We start from the raw sequence: 20815 nt of genomic DNA, 5'->3' as shown, positions 1-20815 counted from the left end.
AAGAAGAAGAAGAAGAAGAAGAAGAAGAAGAAGAAGAAGAAGAAGACAGCAGCTCATTATAGCCTTGCTTACTTCAACCAGCTAAGGACTTGGTGAACACATTGACTCAAAAAACACTTCCAAATTTTGACAGCTGAGTCCAGCATCGAGCTTTGCTTTGTTTTAAATGAAAGGGACAACTAAAAAGGCAGCGTCCATTTACTTTATCTGCAAAGGACTAAATGCTACGACCTTGCTTTCTCCCAGATGCAGCTTTTGTCTCAGGCTGCAGGACCTGGTGGCCCCACACAGACAGGCGTGTATGCATTCTCTAAACGGGGCTTCCTCTGCAGGAGAAAGGGGCCCGGAGGTGGGAGTCCAGCTGGGCGGAAGCACAGCGGCTTCCTTGAAGGTCTCCACTCCCCTAGCTGCCTCAGCTCCAGGCACGGTGCCACCCGTCCTTGCCCTACCCACCATTGACCTGCCCTTTCCTTGCTCATCCTACAGACTTTAGGGTCTTTCAGAAGCCTCTCTGGGGCCCTGCTGTGGACTTCTGGGGCACCAAACCGGGTGCTCCTCGCCACACAGGCCTTTGAAACCCTGGGTCACCACTGAGGCACCCATGTCACACAGTGCTTTCCCTCAGCAACTCTGCAGCCAGTGATTTGGGCATATGTATCTTTTTGAGAGCTGAGGAAGGTCCCTCAGCTGACTCTGTGCCTTCTGCACCACTGTTTTCTGGCTGGGAAGGGCATCAAGGTTCTTTGCTTCTGCCCTTCTTGCTGATGGTCTGGGAGGCTCCTGGTGGGGGTTGGGGGGACAAGGCTGCCATCTGGCTCACAGCTGTTCTCCAATGCTCAGGTCTAAGCACAGAATAGGTGCTCAAGTGAAACAACGAAAAGGCCTGCTAGCCTGTGGTTCTCCAATCTGGGCCCCCGCTTCACCTCCCCTCCCTGGTGGCCAGTGGAGACATTAGAAAAAGAAGAGAGGCAACTCCCCCTCCTGCCCAGTGCCAAGATCCCACACCGAATGCCTGACTACACCTCCACCAGCCCAAGCCCCTTCATCAGCACCACACTTGCTGGTGAGGAAAGACAGGTCATGACTCCTGCGCCAGTCTTTGCTCCCCCTGTCCTTCATATGTAGCCTGTCTCACCTTCCCAAACCCTGCGAGGTGGGTGTCTGTGGCAGGCACCTCCATTGAACTTAGCCCAAGAGGGCCATCTGCCTCTGGGCCTTCTTGCTCACGTGTGGCCTCTCTACTTCAGTGTGGTAGAGGAGAACCCAGCTGAAGTGATAAAATGTCACTCCCACTGGGTTATAGAAGACTTTCATCTTGGTGTTGCTCTGTCCTCTCTGGAATTATTCCCTCTGGGGAGGCCAGCTGCCACGCCCGTAGGGAGACGAGGGGAGGACCAGGACTGCCAGGAATTGTGAGTAATCTTGGTGATGGCTCCCCTCCGGTAAGCCTTTGGACGAGGCTGCAGTCCCAGCCAGCTGACTGCAACCACAGGGAAGTGGAGAAGCCAGGGGTCCTGAGGCCCAGTGAGGCTACAGGATTCACTGTGAGCTGGCTAAATGCTTGCTGTCTCAGGCAGAGGGGGCTGGAGGTGATTGGTTATAGCATTAACGGTCCTGGTCCACAGTTTTTAGAACGGTCCCTAAAAACTAAAGACTTGTCAAGGTCACATAGCTGAGCTCTGAACTTAGACCTGTCACACTGAGCAAAGGCTCCTCACTTTGCCCCAGTAAGCCAGCCAACCCACTCAACCTATTTCCAGCCTTCTGCCCTTCTGAGCTCTTCTCGAGACACTAGCACCTCATTATCTCTCTCACACACACAAAGCTTGACAATGCACACGCCATGTCCTGAAGCCTCCTGCAACACTGAAGGGGTCCAAGATGATGTGGGAGGGGAAGAAGAGTGGCTGAGGATGGGCCAAATGGCCACCCTGCAGGCAAATTCATCTCCCAGCTGAGCCCCTGCCCACTCACTCCCTCAACCACTCAGGGTGACACCCCAATCTGATGTTCCCGGCAGCACCTCTGATATCATCACCTGGGAGAGGGATCAGTCCTTCTCCTTCCCATTCTACCTTCAGGCTCCACAAGGGAATTTCCGGATGACTCAGCCTGCTGTCACTGTCCCTGTGTTCCCAGGGCTACCCGAAAGCCAGGTTTGAGAACAAGGGAAGGCACGGCTCACATCAGTCCCTGCCCCACACGGTTGTCACCTCACTGTCCCTTACACAGAGCCACGCCCACTTTGCACACACATAGATGGTTGCTGGAGACAGAGAAAGAGTTCCATGAGAGTCAACTAGTGTGTGCTCTCTCTCTTTTTTTCTCTCTCCACTCTCTCTCCCCACTCCTCTCCCCCTTCTCATATACCAGTCCCTTTGTCTGAGGTCCTTCATACAAGCCTCTCCCGTGCTCTTACCCTACAAAGTTGGAATATATAGGCCACACCTCTACCTAGGCTCTGGTAACCCCCCTCTGCTTTCTAGACTTCACATCTTTCCTGAGCCTTTCCCCTCAGTGTAGACTGGATCCAACTATTCACTTCTGGGTAGCTGGTGGGCATGCAAAATAGTGGACACAAACACCTAGGGAACATTACCCCAGGGGCATAACAGGACTTGGGGGTGGAGGGCAGCAGGGTACATGCCTGTGTACATGCCAGCAAGCATACATGGACAGGAAACCTTCAAGGATGCTCACCCCACATGCCACGAGCCAAGTATGCTGCCTAGAGGACTCCAGATCAGCTGACTGGATCCTTACCCCCTCTGCCACCAGACCTTCCCACCCCAACCCAGGGGCCAATTTAGGCATGAGCCAGCAAGAATGGAGCAGCTTCTAGCCTTCACTAGGACATGCTCGCCTCCCCTTCCCCCTACAGCTTTCCTGGCCTCATCCACCAGGAGCCTGGCTCAGCCTCACCTTGGCTCTCTGACACTTCAGCTCCGCATCAGACTTGTACTCCGCACTCCTCTCTCTCCCTACAGACCAAGCCCTGCTGGGGCCCAGTGTGGCCCAGGCACTGAGCTGAGTTATGCTGGAACGGCCTGTTGCTCTCCCTCCCTGAGACTGCTGTCTCAGTGGTTCCACAGCCTGGGGCTCTTCGAGCCTACATTCCCCCCACTCACAGCTGCTCTGTGCTAATCTCCAGACCCATAAGGCCATGGGAGGCCACTGCCCTACTGCAGCTCTCAGGATTAAGGAACCCAAGAAGGGAAAGTAAGGAGCTGGTCCAGTGAGACAAGACCACATGTCCCGTCTGAGGCTCCAAGTGCGTAACCTCAGTCTGCCATTTCTCGCCTGTGCGATGTCATGTCTCTCTGCGATGAGTGGGCCCCCGGAGCACTGAACCCTGCATCCTCTGATGCATGGGCATGTGAGGTTTAGAGGCCAGGTGGAGGTGAGCTACCTGGCTGTCAGCAATATATCACCTCTCAAACAAGGTGTCTGATTCCTGACTTGAGGAACACTGCAGGAAGACAGAGGAGGAAGTGAGGGGAAGAGGAAACAAAGTGGGCAAGGGAGGACTCTCTCAGTGTCCCGCTCCCTCCCTGTGGGACTTGCCACCCCGTCCACCCCAACAGTCTGCCCTTCAGACCGAGAGCAGGAGCAGCCCCAGAAACCTGCCTAGGGAAAGAGATCAAGTATGTAACGGCAGAAACCACTTTTTTCAAATGGTATTTATTGCGCCCATCGGTCCCCTGCCAGGCTGTGCCCCTCTGGGAATTTGATTCCACTTTACCAACCGACACACCAACACACACACACAGGCATGCCACCACCACGGGCATACCACAAACATGCCTGCTTAGAAGAACAACACAGTCTCTTCAATATGCAAGACACACCCCATGGGGACACAAATAGGGACTCAAAACACAGCTATACCATCTGTGGACACCCAAAACATTCCGTCCTGCATGCACAGCAGATAAAACTCAATACAGAGTGCAGGGTCCGCTCCTGCCGCTGCCCTTCACTCACTGTTACCAAACAATCCAAAATGTTTGTGCTCGAAACAACCCCCAAACCGAAGGCTTTTGAAAGTGCTATCAAGGGTCATTTGACTATAAGTTTGGGGGCCCAAACAAGCCATGCAGAGAAAGAGCACCCACAGGAAGCAGCCAGAGTCTGTGCCTTCCCCAGCCCCTGTTCCCTTTCCAAGGGAGGCAGAAGCAGTGCCATGGGGGCAATTGCTGTGCAGAGCTGGAAGGCTTATATGGGTGTGGACACATGAGGACCGATGGCTGGTGTTTGCTGGATATTGGTAGACACAGGCACACCCCTCCACACATCCTACTCAGGTGAAGGCAGCTGAGGCAACAGCCCGGGCAAGCTGGGGAGAGAGGCCTGACTTGACAGGGAGGGGAGAGCAGGTAACTGAGACCCTTGATTAACACTCAGCAATGGCTACCCAGCCAACTATGTTCCTGTTCCTTGGGACATGGGATGCCCGAAGGAGAAGGGGCGTCTGACCCTAGTGCCAGGTGGCTTCTCTGAGCCCTCATGAGTTCCTCCGCTTTGCATTCTCTTTTCACACTGATCCGTGCGATCATCCCTATAACCTTGTGAGAGAAGCTACTGTTAGCCCCGCTGACAGATGAGAGCGCTGAAATGCAGCCAGCTGCATCGCTATCACAGCGATGTCATCTACTTCAGAGCATGAGCTCAGCAGGTCTCGGGGCTTCATGCCCCAAGACTTGTGGATCGTCTGCTCCAAGGCAGCCAGAGGACAGCGGCCACATGCTTCAAGGGCCTCTCTGTCCTGCCCAGTCCCTAAGCCTGCCCAGGTCTGACCCCAGTGGAAAATGTCAGCTGCCTCCAGACCCTCTGCCAACAGCGAGCCCTGGCCACCGGAAGGCAGGCCAGGCCTAGGTCAGCCCATTCCAAGCCTGAGGCCAGAGCTCAGGTCCCTGACACTGTCCCAGCAGCCTCCAGATTATATGTCTTCTAGGACCTTCCATCTGTCACTTGGCCTTTCAGGCCCAGGACAACATTTATTTCCTTTTCAGAGAATCAATAATCTGCTTTTCCTACATCTTTACCTTTTTTATTTTTAAATTAGAAATTACTATCCTAAGGTCCAGAGCCTGGGAGAGGGCAGCCACCCAGCCATCAGCCACCAGCCATAGTTTCTGAGTGATTCCTGCCACTGCTTTCCTTCCTGCCCGGGCTTCTCCCAGGCCCCTTGATGCTCAAGAGACTCAGCATGAGGGTGCGCACCTTCTAGTATCCTGCCTTGTACGGAGGGTCACAGGGCATGGAGGTGGGGGGCAGTTCCAGTCCCGAGGAAGGGCTCCCCTTTGAGTCAGCTGCCACACCAGCCATGCTGCTCCCCAAGACCACAGCATGAGACAGGTTGTCCAGAAGACAGGAGTGCGAGCAAGCAGGAGCCCAGCAAATAGGCTGCCAATCAGTCCGCTTCCTTCCCTTCCTCTACCTCCCTTCTGTGGACCCACCAGAAATTCATTCTCCTTTCTTGGAGAACCAAGTCGGGCTCTGTGGGGGCTGTCACTAGCACACCTGTGTGCTTAGGCACAAGCTGGCACAGGTACACACCCACCAGTATCTGCAGCGCCAACTTACGAGCACAGACTCCAGGAATACACATGTGGTGCCCAGACAACTCCCTCCAGGAACCACAAACTGTCTCCCCTCTTGTCTAAGGGAGGTTTGTCTCCCTCCCTCTGAGAGGTACGCCTGGGATCCTCAGGACCTCACATCCCACCCAAGGGCTGCTCCCCACCCCGGGAAAAGGAGAAGGCCACTTTGTGGGGAAACTTGGATGTCTGACCTTCCAGCTTTCCCTAGACCTCTTTCTTCAGCCACAGTGACAAACGCAACCCCTAAACACACAGAGCCTCAGAGCCCACCAAAGAGTGACAGAGCAGGGTCATGACTAAGCCCAAGGCCTCTCTGCTCCAACCTCCCAAGTGGTCCCCAGGCTCGGGTGGGGGGAACCCCAGACATCAAATGGGGCCTTACCGTGGAGAGTGTTCCGTGTGATCTGTCCCCCCATCTCAGGCCGCTGGCGGCTTGGCCACCTCCGTTTGGCCGGCCGGCCTCGTCACCGAGCAGCCCTAGCTGCCAGCTCCCCTCCTCCTTCCCCCTGTCCTCCCCCGCGGCCAGCCGGCATGGCAGGGCCAAGCGGCCCCTTCTGCACCCCCGCGCTCTCTCGCTCTCTCTCCCTCCTGCATGCACACGCCTGCCTGCCCGCCCGCCAGCCAGCCAGCCGGCCACACATGCACACCCCCTGGTTGCACTCACTGCCTCCCAGCTCCCACCCACTGGGAGCCTCCCCCACCTCCGTGCTGGTTCAGGCGAAGGGATCTGTCATGTTTATTTACATAAGGAGGAGGAGACTGGAGGCTTCCTGAAATAGCCAAGCTCCAGAAAGCGCTGAAGATGCCCCAGCAGGGCACACACCATGCACAGACACACACACACACACACACACACACACACACACACACACACACCACACTGTCCCATGGACATGGATCTACACACAACTCCTAGTCACCCAGGCCTTCAGGGAACATGATGCCAATCCATGCAAATAAGGGGTGAAGAGGGGGTGGGACTGCTGCTCCCCAAGAGAACACTCTCAGCAGTAGAGCCCCAGTTGATGTCTGGGGGCTCGGGTGGGCGAGCCTGGGACCCCTCGGGAGGCTGGAGCAGAGAGGCCTTGGGAAAGAAGTTCAGTCATGTCCCCACTCTGCCACTCTTTGGTGGGACCTGGGGCAGCACTGGCTCTGTCCCTGCCCTCGGGGTAACACAGTCAACCGAGGGAGCTTAGGTGCAAAGAGCTCACACCATTTCTATCTTCTTCCAGACTCTGTTGCAAGCGCTTCCCAAGGACTGACTCCTTCAGTCCTCACAGGCTGACCTGTGAGGCCAGCAGCACTGCTGTTATCAACAGGTACCACCAGCACCTTCCAACGGCCAGAGGTCTATAAAAGAGCTAACAAGAAGGTAGCAGGGCAGAGGTGAGGATCCAGGTAGTGAGGCAGTGCGCCAGAATCCAGGCTTTCACGCCCATGCCAAGTTGTCTTAAAAAAAAAATGGTTTATTTGTTTATTATGTATACAGTGTTCTGTCTGCACGTACACCTGCACAGTAGAAGAGGGCACCAGATCTCATTAGAGGTGGTTGTGAGCCACCATGTGGGTGCTGGGAACTGAACTCAGGACCTCTGGAAGAGAAGCTAGCGCTCTTAACCTCTGAACCATCTCTCCAGCCCCCCCCCCCCCACACACACACAAGTTGTCTTTTTCACCACACACTTGCACAGCCACACTGACCTGCCCAGGCTGTCTGCATCACGCTGCTCGTCTTTGAACAGATGTGTGCAAACACACATGCACATACATATGCCTAAGCATCGCCACTGTGCCCGTTCACCCCTCCCCTGCCCCCCACACTACATGCTTTCTCCTGCAGACTCACACAGGAGGAATCTTAAGGTGCAGCGCTGGCGCCCTGTACCTAGGGGAAAGAAAGCACAGACAGAGAAGATAAGTGAGGAAAATCCTTCTCGCCCTGGCGCCAAGCCCCAACTGCCATCGAAAGGGCAGAGGCTCGCACTGAGGACTCTGGGAGGTCAGAGCTGCTCTTACACCCATTTCACAGAAAAGAAGGTGGGTGTTCTGAGAGGCAAAGCAATTGCCTGAGGATCCCAGCATGTCACAGCAGAGCCAGCACTCAGGCCGAGGCAGGGTTAGGAAGCACTCTCACTGTCTGTCACGCTCCCCACAGGGAGCTTCTCTCCCACCTCCCAGGCCCTGTCCTTAGGGTCAAGGATCTATGTTCCCAGAGGAAGATGCCAGTGGAGAGTTAGGGGCTGGAGAAAGAGCTGGGGGAAGGTGGGCAGCGGGGTGGGGGAGGGGAGCCGCCGTACATCCATAGAACTCAGATCTGAGCACCGTCATGGCCAAGATGCTGATGTTACCCACACACCGCATACCCTCCCCCACCCACAAGCTGGCAGGACAGACAGAATGCAAAAGGATGGTGGGGCTTAACTGGGGACAGCAGCTCGAAAGCGGGGCAGGCCCTGGGTACTAGGGCATGGTGGTTCTCTCTCTGCCAGGGACTTTCTTCTGGAAGAAGCTGTAACTCAGAATCCTATGCAAGGCAGCTCCCTTCACACTGGCATGTATTTGCTTGTGGACACACACACATACACACAAACACACACACACACTTCCCTAGCCACTTCCTATGGGGAGAGTGGCTGGGGCACCTCCCCACTCCGTTCATGAGCTCAGAGTCTGAAAGGCAAAGCCTTACGGTGCTCTAAGCAGGTTGCACACAGGAATGCCTCATTCTAGCACCCCCTTACACGCACACACTAATTACAAGTGTATGTGTGCATGGTGGATGTGCACATGTGAACAGGTGTGAGCGTGTGTGTGGGATGCACACATATGCGCGAGCGCGTGAAAGCCCAAAGCTGACACTGGGATCTTCCTCCATCACTTTCCACTTTATGTACCGAGACAAGATCTCTCGCTACCTAGCCAGTTTCCTTATCCCTGCCTCTGCCTCTCAGCTTCAGGAGCTACAGGCAGCCGCCAAGCCTGCCTAGCTTTGACACGGGTTCTGGGGATCCACACTCCTTGCCTCACGTTTGGACAAGCACTTTACCCAATGAGACACCCCCCAGCACCCACGTGCCTTTTAATATACCCAGCTGGGCCTTGGTCCACCAACCTCTTCCCTATGGCCACCCAGTCTTCTCATGGCTCAGCGCCCCACATGCCAGCCTCCCTCATCCACTGGCTCCTGCTTTCCCCCCACTAGAGATGCTCTCTTCCTGTCTGCCCAGTACTGGGAAAAGCTTTCAGAAAGTCTCCCTCAGGCTGCAGGTAGATGGTAAGTCCCCATTCTTGGAACTTGTCTCTCCTCTGAGCCCCATGGCTATGACTGTCTTACTCCATATCCTATTCTGCACAACACAGAGAACCTGACTATGTGCCCCAGCTTCACCCGGGGAAGAACTCCACAACCCAGTGTACCTAAAGCCACAGTTACTGAGCGTCTACTGCATGCCAAACACTGACTTACACAGTGAGGATGAGATGTGCCCAACAGGCAGGTCCTAGAGCCCACAGATCTGGGGGAAACAGACATTTCTCAGCCACCATGCAGAATATATCACTGCTTTGTTTGTTTGTTTTTTCTTGTTTTTTTGAGACAGGGTTTCTTTGTGTAGCCTTGGCTGTCCTGGACCCACTTTGTAGACAAGGCTGGCCTCAAACTGACAGCTCCGCCTACCTCTGCCTCCCCGAGTGCTGGGATTACAGGTGAGGCACTGCGCCGGGCCATCACTTTTCTTTAAAAGTGCTCTGAAACCACGGATTCAGGTTCTAGTGAGCTGGAGGCAGGCTTTCCTGAAAAGCATCCAGAGCAGGGCAAGATTTGCAGGTTCATGTCTGTGTACTGTGTCAGGGAATAGGGTGCTACAGAGAATAAACCGTGCGAAGGCCCACAGGCTGTAAGGAGCCCAGCATATTCCCGGAGCAAGGCTGGTATGGATAGAACAAGGCCAGCAGGAGAGTCTCAGGGAAATTTGCTGTTGGCAAGACTAAATGGGCCAAGGAAATGACACAGGGCCTGGAGGGACGGGAAGACCAGGCTACTTTCCTGAGGACAACAGGGAACCCTGGAAGGCTTCAGCAGGGAGGCAACGAGACCAGGCGCACATTTCTAAAAGGTCACTCTGCCATCTGGTATGGGGCACGCACGGGAAGATACAAGAGGTGCCAGGAAAGAAAGCAGCAGCAGCATCCGGGAGGACGGGGCCAGCACCTGGCCTGCCCTCCCGCCCCCCTGCATTATGCCTGGTAGAGGAGGTCCTTGGACAACCGCTCACAGTAGCATGGGGTTCGTTCACAGGACGGTGGTCATAGCTGGGAAGTGGTGCAGCAGGGATGGGCAGGTGTGGCGAGCCGTCAAGGAGTCCTTCAGGGGAGCAGTGGAAGCTAGGCACGGTGACACAGCTGTAATTCCGACATTCGGGAAACGCATGAAGGAGAGGCATGAGCTGGAGGCCAGCCTGAGCTAAACAGCAAGAAACCTGTTTGGTGGGGTAGGAAAAATTGAGGTTTAGGGGACACCTGGGTGGCTCCTGGGCCTTCTAGAACAGTACCACAGAACAGAGGGCTCTTTCTACCTGGGTCTCGTTTCCCACCATCTGCTGCCCTGTTTTCAAAAGGAAGTGGCAATGTCCTGCACCCTTCCCCAGAGCACTGTCTAGGGATCTTTAGGGGAGGTGGCACCCCTTCTTCAGGGTGGAACCGGGGACAAATTCCCAACTAGGTTTTATTTCCTGGGGTCACCACACGAGCCTCCACTTAGTCAAAGGATTCCATTTACCAAAAGGGATGAAGAGAGCACTGCTCACTCACCGAGACAGCTTCCCTGTGCACCACCATGAACCAACGGGCAGACAGGACTCACCCCTCACCCCTCCAGTAGGCACTGGATGAGGAAACAATTCTAGACCTCGGTGTGAGCCATGCTGGCGTCAGGGAAGGAGCTTCTGTGGCTGTAGGCAAACAGCTTGGTGATTCCACAGCCACGTTGGACAGAGCCTGGGAAGGGGGTAAGGCAAGCTGTGGTTGGAGTACAAAGTGCCTTCTGTAGGGACACAGGCTTGAGGGCTTGGCCCCACTGGGGATGCTGCTTTGGAAGGTCTTTAAGGAAGTGAGGCCTTGCTGGAGGAAGTGACATTTTACAGTGTAGTCCCACTGTTCACACTCCAGTTCATGACTGAGGAGGTAAATGGGACCTGCCTTCCCAATGAGGGGCTTCCCACTGAATGTATGCAGAGATCGTTTTTCCCCCTCAAACTGCTTTCTGTCAAGCATTTTGTCAGGAAGACACAAGCCAACAGAGGTGGCTAACAGTGCTTCTACCGGCTCAGCACACACCTTTGCTCGGCAGCTAACTCCACAGCATCCCTTCAGGAGTGAGTGCTCACCTTCACGCTGCAGGACAGAAAACTGAGGTACAAAGAAGTTATACTGAAGGCAGAAGTACTCCTCTGTCTTCCCTAGAGAGTGGCAAGCTACCTTTGGGGAGCTTCAGTCCCCTGGGTTCTCTGAGCCCATGTAGCTGCCAGGACCCTCCCCCTGGAGAGCCATTTTTCTTCAGGGACGTGGCCACTGATAAGATCGCCCATGCTCTCATGGCAAGCCCCACACCCACACCATGCATGTGGGCATCACCGATTGGACTTCGTGGATTAGAAAACCAGACGGGAGAATAGGAGGGGGATGCGTTAGGGGCGGTCCAGGACAGCGCCATGTGGAAATTGAGGGTAGATATGATCAAGACATATACATATATGAGACCGTCAAAGGAGAGCTGGCTCAGCAGTTAAGAGTACTGGCTGCTCTTCCAGAGCACCTCTGTTCAGTGTCCAGCACCCATTTGGCAGCTCACAAACAGCTGTGACTTCAGTTCCAGGGGATCTGACGCTCCTTTTCCGGCCTCTGTGGTAACCAGGCACAGACATGGTATATGGACATACATGCAGGGGAAATACTCATACACATAAAAAAAAAAAAAAAAATAGCCTGGCAGTGGTGGTACACGTCTTTAATCCCAGCACTCAGGAGGCAGAGGCAGGCAGAACTCTGGGTTTGAGGCCAGCCTGGTCTACAGAGCAAGTTCCAGGACAGCCAGAGCTACACAAATAAAGTCTGTACATACATACATACATACATACATACACACACACACACACACACACACACACACACACACACACACGGGAGGGATGGTGAGATGGCTCAGAAGTTAAGGGTGCTTGCCATCAAAGCTGACCAGCTGTGCCCCAGTCCCAGAACCCACATGGTGGAAAAAAGAGGACCAAATTTTACAGGTTATCTTCTGATTTCCATACATGTGCCCTGGTGTGCCTATTTGAGCATACACATTCAAACATAGATTTAAAATTCTAAAAAAAAAAAAAAAACAAAACTGAAACATGCTCTTGATAAAAGAGAGAAGAATGAGTTTAATACAAAAACAAAACCACCAAGCCACACTCCCTTACCTGCTTCACCCTGTCTGTGCTCTCTCCTTCCTCATGGGCTTTCAGGGTGGGGCTGCCCAGTTAAACTTTTTCTTCATCTCATCCATGTTTCCCATGGCCTAGCAACCTCCCCACTGTCTAAACCCACCCTCTCAGAGCTGAAAGTCAAAGGCAGAGCCAGTGACTACAGCAGGAAGGAACAAATTCCCCACCAGAAGCAGGGGCTAAGAGGAAAGCACCTCCAGCGGGCAGTGGGCCCAGCCCCTGCCCTGAGGAGAGGCCAGCCCAGGAGTCCCGCACCCACCTTACAGGTGCAGCAAAGCAGGTTCAGAAAAGTGTGGGCTTTCTCAGGGCTGGTGGTGAGGACTTGGACTCGGGGCTGATGTCTTCTGGTTTGTACTCAGAGTGGCCGAAAGGCAAACGCAGAGTACAGATAACAGACCAAACTGGCCGAAGGAAGGGTGGCTATGTTCTCGTTTACGAGACCGAGAAAATGGCTGGCATGTGGAGAAGTCAGAGAGGGGAGACAAGGTGTGCTGGGGAGGAGGTGGAAGGCAGCTCCTGCGGGCTATAGTGTTTGAGGGTTTGTTTTGTTTTGTTTTCCATCATGAACAAAGGATAATTTCATTGAGATGATGAGTCATCTGGTATTCAGATATTAAAGCCGACCTACCCGGGCCATCCTCCCCACCCTGACCTATTAGGCTGGGCCTGGAACTGGAGAATGAGGAGCAGGGAAGGCCACCCCCAAACTCCTATATCTAGACCCAAGAAAAATACAGGCTGCTACCTGGAGTCTGAAAGAAAATGATGGAGATGAAGACAGAGAGATGGAAGCAGGGACACAGACTACAAAAGCTGCACAGTGCAGAGAAACCGGAGCCATGGAGACCAGAGGGTGTCCTCTGGGACAGGTGCCCTAAGCAGTGACAGCTGCCAGCTGCCCAGGATGATGGGAACACAACAGGTGCAGGTGCGGGGGCGGGGGCTGAAAGAGAATCTGAGCAAACAACCTGGAGTGGGGTGCCCTTCTAGCTCCGCCCAGCCTCAGGCTCACTGCCCACAGCACCTTCTGAGACCCTCCAAGCCACAGACACACCTGCTCAGTCTCCCCCGCTCCAAGCCTCACTGAATTAGACAGAGGGTTCACCATCCATGCCAAGCATGAAGGACCCACAGAGGTACCCAGATCCCTATTCCCAGGAAACACTATGTGAACTGGAACCCACACCCACAGGACCCGCAGCTGGAAGCAACATTTGCTTATGGCCTGAGCTTTGTCACTGGCCAGGAAGGGTGGGTGGATGTGCCCACGCCAAGCACGTGAAGATTGGGAAGTCTGGCCTTGCAGCTACACAAAATGGCTGATAGGGCAAATGACTGAACTTCTCTGAGGGTCTGTGGTCACTCCTCTAATGGGGACAAAACATGACAGAGGTACAAATGAAGAGCAAAAGACACATCTGCAAGGAAAGGCTGCCTGGCCACTGTCGTGTCAGGAACTCGGGGGAACTAGGAGATCGGGGGGCCTTGCCCCTCCCAGGGAAAGGGGGACTTGGGATGCTCGGTGTGCACACAGACTGTTTTCCTCCAGGCGGGAGAAATGGAGAGCTGGCTTCAGCAAGTGCCGGCTCCTGTCACTGATGTCTACTCGGACCCACACACGCCTCCCCGGGCCCGGCTCGAAGCTTTACATGTGTACTGACACCCGCCTGCTATATATTCAAATGCCGTGTCAGAGGGCTGGCCAGCAGCCAGTTCGGCTAAGAAGGGAGATTAGGCATTGTCCTTTGTCACCTGGTTGGTGCTCTGGTTCTGGTCAGAGTGGAATGAATTTTAAATGCAAGCCAGCCCTTGTCCCAGTCACGAGTGATAAATCATCAGTTGGAGTCTGTGAGATCTGTGTACAGTATAACCTTTCTGGAGACGGTAAGGAGAGGAAGACAATGAAACATTCATGGAGGGAGGAAAAGCAGAGAGGACACCAGAGTGACGTAGGAGACGGGACATATGTGCTGGGACAAACCCTGTGCGGCTGAGAGGCAGAAATGCACCTGAGTGATGGTGGCTGGCCTGCTGGATTATAAACTAAGCTGGCAGCCGGATGCTGGGAGGATAAAGGCCTCCTCTGCAGGGAGGGACCTTCCCCCTCCCTGTCCCTCTGCACACTCACAGGCTCACACACACAACAGCACCCCAAATCTGAGGACACCCCTGGGCCTCCTGCAGCCCACGTGCCTTCCTCCTAGCTGCTTGCTTTGTCCTTCTTCCTGTGCCTCCAAGGTCTGGTTTGCAGAGGACTACGGAGCTCACAGCCAGCTGAGCCAGCCCTCCACTTGCTTCTGATCCTGAAGGGTCTCCTTCTCCAACTTTCTCCCTCAGACAATGGGCATCGGCCAGTAAACCCAGTGACAACCTAGGACCCACAGGGCCCAACTCTACTCCCAGGAGAGCCACTGGCAGCTAAAGGCCAGCAGTCTGGTGCCTTGCACAGCTGCTCTCACCACTGAAGAATCAGGGTGGGGGAAGGGGCGTCACAGAAAAGGAGGTGTTAAAATCAGACTCTTGAGTAGTTCCAACTACCGAGTTTCAAACCTCAGGGAAAACAGAGTTGACAGTGCCTACCTGCCAGAGCAACAGCATAAAAACAACCTTGACATTCCAGGAAGTGTGGTCTACATTGAGTCTCAGCTATGAGCACTACAAAAAGGCCCCTTCGTGTCCCCATCTCACTGATGATGAATCAGGGTCGCAGAATAAGAAACAGCAAAGTCGCCTTTCCCCTCCCCACCCCACGGAGGCTTTCCCGAAGGGCTTGTATGTCCCCTAGCACCTTCCCTTATACAAAGATAAAGCAGAACCAAGACAAGTGAACACCTAAGATGGTTAACTTTGGTTGTCAATGTAATGGGATTTAGAGTCACCATGGAAACAAATCCCTGGGCCTGTCTGTGAGGGATTTTCTAGATTAGATTAAGTGAGGCCGAAAGACCCATTCTAAATGGGGTGGTACCATTCCACCAGCTAGGGTCTCAGAGTATTGAAAACGCAGAACGCAAGCTGAACACACGCATTTGTCCCTGCCTCCTGACAGGATACAATGTGGCCAACCACTCTGTCCCAGGCTTGAGAGACTGCAACAGTTACACGTAGGCTGCTTTTGTCAGGCCAATAGGACAAGTAACTACCATACCTGTAAAATCAGCTAAGAAAATTACATCTGCCACTGTCATCTGGAAACACCTGCCCTGGGCCCCAGAAGACGAGGCCAGCCCTGGGAACTTGGTGTCCTCAATGAGGACACTGAGGTTTAGGGACACAGACTGCTTGGTGCACATTACACAGCGACAAAACAGTTTAGAACTGAGATTAACACAAAAATCTGAGCCAAGAGTACACACCTTTAATCCCAGCACTAGGGAAGCAGAGACCGGCAGATCTCAGAGTTTGAGGCCAGCCTGGACTACAAAGAGAGTCCCAGAACAGCCAGAGAAACCCTGTCTCAAAAAAAAAAAAAAAAAAAAAAAAAAGATACTCATCTGTTGACCTCATCACCCAAGCATTTGCCCTTGCTGTGTGGCCTCTGAGTAATGACTCAGCTCCGAGGAGCTACAAGTCAACTCCTTCCATCCTCCAGCTCCTCCCAGAGCAACAGCTATCAACATCACCCTCACTTAGACCCTTGCTGCCAGTTTTACTTCCTGCATAGGGTTGACAGGTTGGTCTTCCAGAGCCTCTGATGGTTCCTGAGCACCTCAGGATAAGCATGATCCCTCTGGGAAGCATTCAGAACTCCCTAAACTGGCCCCAACCCATGGATCTGGCCTTGTTTCCCATGACATCCACTGTCCCACCAAAGTACTCCGTGTGCATGAGCCATGAGCCCTAGAACATGGCCACATCTCAAAGGCCTGTGACTCTGAGCACTGCTCCCCTTCCCAGTACATCCTTCCCGCACTAGCCATTCCAAACCTTCCAGCGTACTTTTATCCTACCACTCTGAGATCATCCCAAAGCCTGAAGGCAGAACTACCCACCCAAAGCAGAGCTGCCCACCCAAGGCAGAGCTGCCCACCCAAGGCAGAGCTGCCCACCCAAGGCAGAGCTGCCCACCCAAGGCAGAGCTGCCCACCCAAGGCAGAGCTGCCCACCCAAGGCAGAGCTGCCCTACAGGGACTTTCCCATTCTTTGAGCAACTTGGATGCCCAGCATCTAACAGTGGCACCCATAAGTTTTGCCAATGGTATTTTACACAGGCGGGAAGAAAACATAGAACAGAGCAGAGGGGACACCCGGACTGATGGCATCAGTCCTGGCTCCTACTCATCTCCCCCCTCTTCAGCTTCCAATCTGTAGCCTGGAAGTCACTCTCCCTGACTCTGTGCCTGTTATGGCCCTGTGGGCCCAGTAGAACCCAAAAGTGTCAGATCACCTGACCTATTACCTCATAGCTCAAGAGGTGCCTTCCTCATTCTGTTCCCTTGATGGCAGCCCCAGCCTGTGCCTCACTAAGAAGCACCAGGTGTGTCCTGTACACTGAGGAGATTGAATGCACAGCCTTGCTCCACCGTCTTTCCTGCAGGCAGCAGAGGTGTACGCCAGACCCCTCCACCCACTGCGGGACCCCAGGGAAGAGTCGATGGATGCCCTGAGCCGGCACTCTTGCCAGGTCCTCCTGAGTAAAACGGCAGTGGGAAGAAATCCTCCAGCCCGTCTGCATGAACCATTTATAGCATCTTGTTCAAGCCCACACCTCTGAGAAGAAAAAAGCCCACTGTGATTGCCTGTGGCTTCCCAGTCTGTCGTGTCCCCCCCCCCCACTTTCTCTAATGACAGGAAGCTGAGCTCAAAAGAAATCCCTCCCCTGGCTATTCCTGGCAGGAGGGAAGTTAAATGAGGGGCTAAGCAGCCACCTCAGGTGCCTATGGGCACAGAGCCTGCCTGCCAGCTCCCATGGGCCCACCCAGCCTTTACAGGAACTATAAGAGAGCTAGTCCCATTGAACAGATGAGCAAAGTGAGGTTCTAAGAGGTTAGGTGACATGTTTAATCCATATTTGCTCAGCAAGACCATCAAGGACATGGTGGCTGACTCTCAGCATCTGTCCTGGTCCAGGCACTGATGCTCACCACTGGTTCTATGTGAGGAAGTTAGAGACTGACTAATATCCACACCCCATCCAGACTGGTGAAGAATTTCCTCGGAGGCGCCCAAGCAGGGGCAGTTCATAGTTCTGTTTGTGTGGGGCTGGGGATTGAACTCAGGGCCTGGCAGATGATAGACAGGACTCTACTGAGCTACATTCTTAGTCTTTGGTTTTGGGAGCCAAGGTCCCAAGAACGTTGCCCAGGGTGGCACGGAACCCATTACGTCCAGGATGGCCCTAAACTCAAGGTCTCTTGCCTCGGCCCAGACCCTAGCCTGTGACTGCTTCCCCACCCCACCTCCATCCCTGCCCCTACCCCTACCCACAGTGCTGGGATTAAAAGCATATGCCATCATACCTGATGACAGGGGTGGTTTATAAAGCTCTCCAGATGGTTCCCTGCCACCTCCACTGGTTGGTGCCAGTTATGTGGTTCTGTCCCTTTTGCCAGTGACTAGGTAGAGAGTGACCATGTGGCCTGCATCTAGCCAGTGAGGCATGGTGGCAGGACTTCTGAGTGACATCTTCCACAGACACACTAGTTTCCTTGCTCTTCAGAAAAAAGTGCCAGAGAAGCCATTCCCTTTCCTCCAGAGACCGTGTGTGTCTCTGGTTGGGGAGCCTCTGATGGCCATGGCATACCACTAGATTAGAAGCAAATCCTCCCAAAGATGGCAGAGCTGTCCTGGCTCACCTAAAGTCCACCCACCCCAGATGTCCTGTTTGTGTCAGGAATTCTCACCCCTCATGGAGAAAACCAGTCTAGGCCAGGGTTTCTTACTTGCAACAGACAGCTTGAGATGGCTGCTGAGGACACTGTCTATATAAAGAACTCTCAAAATTCAACAATAACCCAATAAAATATAATGGAAACAGAATTAAACAGACACTTCCCCAAAGTACACACTGGATGGCATAAAAAGCACATGAAAAATGCTCAGTATAATGAGTGATTAGGAAAATGCAAATTCAAACTAGAATGAGATGCCCCACACATCTGTTAGAAGGCCAAAGTTAACACTGTCGGTGAAGACTCAGAGAAATCAGAACTCACACCATCTCATACACTGCTAGTGAAAATGTAAAATGGCTTGACTTCTGTAGAAAATAGGCCCTTTATTTAAAAGCTAAACCTACTTAGGGCTGGCAAGATGGCTCAGAGGATAAAAGCACTTGGAACGCCTCATCTCGCATCAATAGGAGAAGATGCGCCTAGTTTCACTGCAACTTATATGCTATAGCTGATGGATATCCACGGGAAGCCTCCTTTCCTGAACAGAAAGGGAGGAGGAGTGGATGGCGGACAGGAGACACACAGGGAAAGGACTGGGAGAAGAAGAGGGAGAGGAGGGAGGGAAAACTGCAGTCAGGATGTAAAGTAAATTAATTAATTAGTTAATTAAAATAAATGTGAAAAAGAAGCACTCGCCACACTTTCCTGGTGACTGGAGTTCAGTCCCTGAAACACAGTGTGTTTTCTGCCTGCCTGTCTGTGTGTCTGTCAGTCTCTATCCATCCCCCCTCCTCCTCCCCAACACACACAAACACATTTTCAACTTTCTAGAAGTAGGTTAAGCATACTAGGTTAAGGGTTCGTCTAGCTTTTGGTGCCCAGGGTTCTAAGGGCTCAGCCAGCATAAAGCAGCCATGGTGGTACAAGCCTGTAATCCTGGGATTACACTTAAGGTAAAACAAGAAGATCAGAAGTTCAGGGTCTGGGGCCTGTGGTAAAAGTCCTAGCCAAGCCAACCTGGCTCTGGAACCCATGCAAAGTGGGAAGAACCAACTCCAGAGAGCTGAGTTCTGACCTCCACAAATGCTCTGATACACACATCATGCACACAAAGATAATAATAAATTTAAAAAAATTTAAATTCAAGGTCATTCTCAACTACACAGCAAGTTCAAGGCCAGCCTGGGGTATATGAGGGCCTGCCATCAAAACAAAAATAATTAAATGTGCATTTACCAATTGTAACTGAGACATTCCACCATCGAAGAAACAAACAATCATGTCTTCACAAAGGCTTGAGAAAGCAAATCTCTTTGGGGCTTCATACTGGCTCCATACTGCAAGCAACCCAGATGGCCATCAGCAGACAGATTCAGCCACATCCAGTCCATGAAACACCAGTCAGCAAGGGAAGGCACCAGGCTATCAGCATGTAGCTCAGCATTTGGGTGAATCCCAAGACAGCTGTACTGAGTGGCAGAAGACAGAGGGGGAGAGAGCATCTTACATGACGCCATTTATATCTGACTCTAAAAATGTCAACCAAACCACAGCCAGAGGAGGCAAATCCTTGAGCATGGGGGTGGGGAGCAGAAAAATAAGATCAGCAGCAGGAGTTGGGAGAAACCCGCCTAAGACATGAGGACTCTTCTGAGAGGACAGAGATGTCCCCTAGCTTTGCAGTGTCAGGAACTTCCCAGATGTATGCACGTGTGTCAAAACACATCAGATTGTGTAGATATATGCTGTGCAATGTATGTCAGGCTTCAATAAAGCTGCATTAAAACCCACCAAAGCATGTGCGTTTGAGAAGATGGAGTAAGGACAGAAAACGGCTGTTTCGGTAAAAACTAAGTTGAATCAGTTCCTCCAAAACTTTTTAAAAATTAAAAATAGAGTTATATGAGCTAGCACTTCCACTTGGGGGAACAAACATATCAGAACTGAAGACAGGGACTCTGATAGCTATCTGCACCCATGCAGGGAAAGTTGGCATAAGCTCAGGTGCTTGTTGGCCAGTCGTGGGGAGTAAATGTGGATGAGCAGCCATGACACAGGCATGGCAAGGACCCATGGGAATGGCAAGGCCTTCCCCCAGCCAGGCCAAGGCTTCCCCTGATCCAAGTACGGATGCTGACAATCTGTGCAGAAAGTACCAAGCACAGCTTCCTCCTCCTGATGACAACAGCAGACTTCTCTCCTATCTGAGCCCCGACCGACATTCGATACCCCACATTCGCTAACCCACCTCCTCATTCAGCTGTGTACAGTAAAAGCTCGGAGTTTCCAGACTGCTGGTACACTTCCACCAGAGCCCACAGCCCAGTCATCACAGCTTTTCTGTACGTGTGTCTTTGTTTCTTCATGCCCTCCCCTAGTCAGGTCACTTCCACAGCCATAAGGGTCACAGCAGCATATAACGGATAAGAAAATACGGTGCATAAATACAATATGTGATCATAGCACCTTAAAAAGGAAAGAACCAGCTGGCTGTGGTAGTGCACCCCGTTAGTCCCTGCACTCAGAGAGGCAGAGGCAGGAAAATCTCTGTGAGTCTGAGGCCAGCCTGGTCTACAACATAAGTCCAGGACAGCCAAGGCTACAAAAAATTTGGAAAGCAGAGGCAAAGGGATCTCTCTGTGAGCTCAAGGCCAGCTTGGTGTATGTAGTGAGTTGTAGCCATCCAGGGCTACATAGTGAGACCCAGTCAATCAAAAAATTAATTAATTAATTAATTAACTTAAAAAAAGCAGCTCATTCGTTTCCAATAAAAGTTTCTGTGACTTAAAAAAAAAAGTTCTGATGCAAACTACATCACAAATGAACCTGGAAGACGCAAAATATACCAACTGCAAAGGACAAATACCATACAATTTCATTTCTCTACTAC

General features: G+C 52.7%; 1 protein-coding gene across 2 annotated transcripts in view; it reads right to left on the bottom strand.

The window, feature by feature from the left end:
- Neurl1 (neuralized E3 ubiquitin protein ligase 1) overlaps positions 1 to 20815 on the bottom strand; it is a 76788-nt gene that overhangs the window by 25119 nt on the left and 30854 nt on the right. Inside the window, exon 1 of one of the 2 annotated variants that reach the window (XM_055591634.1) lies at positions 5986 to 6153. The exons of the other annotated variant lie outside the window; for it this stretch is intronic. Coding sequence (XP_055447609.1) covers positions 5986 to 6019 — 34 coding nt within the window. The 5' untranslated portion in view covers positions 6020 to 6153. Of the gene's footprint in view, positions 1 to 5985; positions 6154 to 20815 lie in introns of those variants that run through there. 2 annotated transcript variants of the gene reach the window in all.

This window comes from Psammomys obesus, unplaced genomic scaffold (genome assembly GCF_907164565.1).
Source record: "Psammomys obesus unplaced genomic scaffold, mPsaObe1.curated_primary_1811, whole genome shotgun sequence".
NCBI classification, from domain to species: domain Eukaryota; kingdom Metazoa; phylum Chordata; class Mammalia; order Rodentia; family Muridae; genus Psammomys; species Psammomys obesus.
Note: the sequence above shows the minus strand (reverse complement) of the source record. Positions and strands in the feature narration are given on the sequence as shown.